This window comes from Hordeum vulgare, chromosome 3H, assembly GCF_904849725.1.
Source record: "Hordeum vulgare subsp. vulgare chromosome 3H, MorexV3_pseudomolecules_assembly, whole genome shotgun sequence".
NCBI classification, from domain to species: domain Eukaryota; kingdom Viridiplantae; phylum Streptophyta; class Magnoliopsida; order Poales; family Poaceae; genus Hordeum; species Hordeum vulgare.
Window position 1 is genome coordinate 541,563,761 of NC_058520.1, and position 5,309 is coordinate 541,569,069.

Genomic DNA, 5,309 nt, shown 5'->3' on the forward strand with positions numbered 1-5,309 from the left:
AACAAGTCATGTACTTGTTAATACACATCATTAATAATGTTCAAGGACTATCTTTATTCATAAACACATAGGAAATATCGTCATACATGATTGCCACTAGGGCATATCTCCAACAGTCTCCCACTTGCACTAGAGACAATCAAATAGACACTGAATGCTCATAGCTCTAACGTGCCCCTCGTGCTTGGGTTGTGGAAGCGGACGGATCTGCGACATTTGCATCCGTGTGAATCTTTAAATTAGTATCACCATTCTATACGATCTTTCGTATCAGGTGATATTTTTGGTCTATGTGCTTGGTCTTGTGGTGTTGTCTTGGCTCCTTGGCGTGTGCGATGGCACCTGAATTATCGCAATAAAGGTCCAACGGTTTTGACCAGTCCGGGGACACACCAAGATCCTTCAGGAACTTCCTAATACAAACACCTTTGCAGCTTGACAAGCCGCAATGTATTCGGCCTCTGTTGTGGAGTCGGCCATCGTATCTTGCTTGGAACTCATCCAACTCACTGCTCCTCCATTGATGAAATACACGAGTCCAGTTTGTGATCGACAATCATCCCTGTCGGTATGGAAACTAGCATCAACATAACCCTTTATACTGAGCTCCTCCTCACCTCCATAAACTAGAAACATATCTTTAGTCATTTTCAGGTACTTCAAGATAGATTTCACCGCTGCCTAGTGAATCTCACCTGGGTCGGCCTGGTATCTGCTTGTTAAGCTTATTGCATAGGCAATATCAGGTCGTCTACGTAGCATGGCATACATGATGGATCCTATTGCCGAAGCATATGGAATGCTACTCATCCGGTTTCGCTCATCAAAAGTTGTAGAACATTGAGTCTTGCTTAGCCTTATACCATGTGAGACGGGCAAGAACCCTTTCTTGGCCTCACTCATGTTGAACCGCTTCAATACTTTGTCTATGTACGTGCTCTAGCTTAAGCCAAGCAGCCTCCTCGATCTATCTCTATAGATCTTGATGCCTAAAATGTACACTGCCTCTCCAAGGTCCTTCATGGAAAACTTGCCATTCAATGATTCCTTGACTGAGTTGAGCATCGAAACATCATTTTCAAACAGTAGTATGTCATCCACATACAAGATCAAAAATACTACCGAGCTCCCACTGGACTTCCTGTATAAACAATAGTCCTCTTCGTTCTTGATGAAACCAAGGTCAACAATGACTTCATCAAAACGAATATTCCAACTCCGAGATGCTTGTCTCAATCCATAAATGGATCACTTGAGCTTGCATATTTTACTAGCGTTAGTTGGATTGACAAAACCTTCGGGTTGTATCATGTATACATCCTCTTTTAAATTTCCATGAAGGAAAGTTGTTTTGACATCCATTTGCCATATCTCATAATCAAAATATGCAGTTATAGCTACTATGATCCTCACGGACTTCAGCATCGCTACCGGCGAGTAGGTCTCGTCATAGTCAATTCATTGAACTTGTCCATAACCTTTATCGACAAGCCGAGCTTTGTGAATCTAAACATTTCCATCCACATCGGTTTTCTTCTTATAGACCAATTTGCCACCAAAGGCTACTAAGCCAGGCGGCGGATCAACCAAGTCCCAGACTTGATTATCATCCATGGACTTTAAATCGGATCTCATGGCCTCAAACCATGGGTCCATCCTTCACTTCCTTCATGTAGGTGTCCTACGCGGCAGAGACACTGCCAACCACCTATGTGCGCGCCCCGCTGACAGAGTTGTCCAACAAGTCAGTAAAATGCGCCAACCGCCGACAACCGCGTTGCCGCTGCCAGGGGCGTCCCACACGTCAGTGACACCGCCAAACACCTAAGAGTGTGCCTCGCTCAGAAAGGTGTCCCACAAGTCAGTATAAGCGCCCACCATAGATGACCGTGTTGTCGCTGCCATGGGTGTCCCACGCGTTACTCACAGTGGCAACAACCTACGAGCGCGCCCCGTTGAGAGACGTGTCCCACAAGTCGGTAACTGCACCCACCATGGACGACCGCACTGCCGCTGCCAGGGGCGTCCCACACGTCAGTGATACCACCAACCACCTACGAGCACGCGCTGCTAAGAGTGGTGTCCCACAAGTCAATATAAACATCCACCACAGACGTCCGCTGCCAGGGGTGTCCCACGCGCCAGTGACACCGCCAACCACGTGCAAGCACGCCCCGCTGAGAGAGGTGCCCCACAAGTCAATATAAGCATCCACCACAGACGTCCGCTGCCAGGGGTTTCCCACGGGTCAGTGACACCGCCAACCACCTACGATCGCGCCCTGCTGACAGAGATGTCCCATAAGTCGTTTCATACGCCCACCACCAACGACCGTGTTGCCGCTACTAGGGGTTTCCCGCGGGTGAGTGACACCGCCAACCACCTACGATCGCGCCCCGCTGACAGAGATGTCCCATAAGCCAGTTCATACGCCCACCACCAACGACCGTGTTGCCGCTGCTAGGGGAGGGGTGTCCCACGCGTCAGTAAACACGCCAAGTGACGGTCAAAGGCTTTGACCCAACAGCAAACCCTCGTTTGGGCTTTTGTGATAGGCCGCCCGGTGGAGGGGGCGAATTAGGACTGGCAAAGAGCATGGGCAAAAGTGGGTCGAACTAAGCAACGAGGGACACAGAAATAAAAATCCTTCAACGATCTTTTTACCCAATTTCACAAGGTAAAAATACTAACATTTCCTCCATAAGACATGCCATTAAAAAAAGGTAAGCTGCCATCACTACCATCTAATTCCAACACAAGAATCACACTTGCGGTAACAAGTTCGAGATATCGACACACAAATACATAACCACACAAATGAAAAGACCAAAGAACATCGTACTTACAAAGATACCCATATGACCACACTGCTCGGGTGAATATATTAGCGAGAATCACACGTCGCTCTTGATGGCGGAGCTGTATCCCGTACGGTCGTCATAGAACTTGGACCATAGCATGACACCACCGTACTTGGGAGAGCCCTTGATAAGCGGCAGCACACGCGAGATGAGCTCGCCGGAAGGAACGAACCCCGTGCCTGCCGCGTCCTTGGAGGCCGGTAAACCCAGGAAGATCTTCCCAGCCGGCACTGACTCCCACTTCTTCCACGCGTCCATGAATGCCCCGCGTCCCGCACTGAACTGGCATTCCTCGTTGTTGTAGAACTGCACCCACACAAAGTCGAATAGCCCCGTGCTGATCGCGCCACCGTCCCATTCATCCGGGAACGGGCACTGCGGTGCCGCGCTCAGCAGTACGGTCTTTCCTCCGTTCTTGCCCAAATTCTTCAGATCCGTGGCAAGATCGTTCCAAAACTTGGCGCTGCCGAGCTCAATGTCAAAGTCAATGCCATCGAGTACGACGGCGCCGAGTGGACCGGACGAGGACGCGCCGCCCAGATAGTTGTTCCAAAGGTACAATGCCACCTGTCGTGCGTCGCCAGGGGACGAGAGGCCGTAACTACCATCACCGCCGCCGATGGAGAGCAGGACTTTCACGCCGTGGGTCTGGCACACTTTGATGTCCTTGCTCTGGCCTCTGCAGCCACCAGACGAAGGGTCGCAGTGGCTGGCAAGGTCAAGCTGCGGCGTTTGGCCCTTGCCAAATTTCGGTAGGAAAGCAAGGATGACGAACTCATAGTTCCCGGATGCGCACGTCTCGGCTAGCGACGCCTCGCCGTCGTTCTGGCCCCAGTACACGGCGATGCTGCCGGCGTTGCACGTCGCAAGTAGCGCCACCAAGAGGGTGGCAGTGAGCTGGAGGAGAGGGAGAGCTCGGCTTGCCATGACTGGGATCAAGCGGAGCGTACCCAGCTAGCTGCTTCCAAGGTAGTTGTGGTGAGGAGGTGTGCTCTGTATTTTGAGTTGTGATGGATATTGGATAGCATGTTTGGATTTTATAGTGTCCTGATGGAGCGTCATGGACGCTTTCTTTAGTGTCTTTCGTGCCGTCGCTTGTCCGCTCCTGCGTCTAAACTTACCGGCAATGTTTGCGGTAAGTAAGGCTGAGGTGTAGTACAAAATTTCGTAGATGCCGGTATGTTTCCTTGCTAATTAATTTTATACTAGGACTGATCAACGGTTCATCAAAGGTTAGTTAGTGAAGGAGAGTGCGTCCATATCAGAAATGCTCCACCGTACTCAACGAAAACATCAACAATATGTGTGATAAAAACTGTGCCTTCTACTCTCTTTTCTGAGCGCATATACAAAATCTTACTATACTGATTATGGACTAGTTTATTGTGACACGGATGCACGAACATAGTTTAAGTTATTGACCAGTCAAAACGTTCCTACCGAATATTTTGACAGCTTCAAGAGCACGAGTGTGCCGTGCGTTACCCGAACGGACAAAAATATCAATCCCATAAAGTTGGTGGCACTGTGTCGATGTTGTAGTGTCAAGTATCAAGTGGTAATTGGCAGTTTGGCACCTATACATCCAGTTACATAGATAGTTGGGCATCTCTAACCGATTCCTTATAAGTTAACGGGGTAAAACTTATAGTGAATTATATATACTTCATTAATCTTCTGTTAATTCTAGCCGATCCTCTAAACTTAACTGAGTAAACTTCAATTTGATCAAATTTAAAGCAATTTAAACTAAAAGTAGCATGCATTCAAACATAAACATAGATAAATCTTGACTAAACTTCTTCCTGTCAAATGTGAGGTTGAGTCAATCCTTCCTTGTCACGTATGGTGTGCCGCGACTTGGGTCAGGGCCGGTGCCATCGTCTTTGTCATCGGGAAAGACACTCCTCCACTCGTCAATGTTGATCTTCTCGTCCTCCCCGCCCACCTCACTGTCGTCCTTGTCGCCTTCGACCTCGTCAGAGGAAGAGATAATGATAACCTCGTCGTCGGCGTCGGCAAAGATCATCCGCTCCGCCTCCACTAGCTTCGGGTACTGTCGGTGAAGCTCTTGCATGTAGGCCTCAGCGGCGGCATCGGCCTCGAGGCGCTCCCTCACCTCGCGGCCCTGCTGCGCCATAGTCAAGCTCACCACCCTCGGCTCTGGTGGGACGAGGTGGACCGGAGCCATGCCGAAGGGGAAGTTCAGCCGGACTGCCGCGTCGTGGTAGCTGACCTACCAGCGGTCGTACTCCATAGCCGCAAGCTCGGCCGTATGAAAGTTCCCGAGTCACCGCCGGGTGTGGGTCTCTCAATCTGTGATTTCGGCCACCCACATCCCCCACCACCGCTGTCGGGCCCCGAGGTAGGCCCTTGTCAGCGGCCGGGGCGGAGAGAGGACAAGGAAGTCCTCGAACCGACATAGGGACGTGGCGGTGGGCGGATCGG

General features: G+C 50.2%; 1 protein-coding gene across 1 annotated transcript; it reads right to left on the reverse strand.

The window, feature by feature from the left end:
• Positions 1 to 2,894: 2,894 nt before the first annotated feature.
• LOC123440506 (acidic endochitinase-like) lies at positions 2,895 to 3,788 on the reverse strand. The gene has a single exon (XM_045117071.1). The coding sequence runs from the start codon at positions 3,786 to 3,788 to the stop codon at positions 2,895 to 2,897; it is 894 nt and encodes a 297-aa protein (XP_044973006.1).
• Positions 3,789 to 5,309: the final 1,521 nt, after the last annotated feature.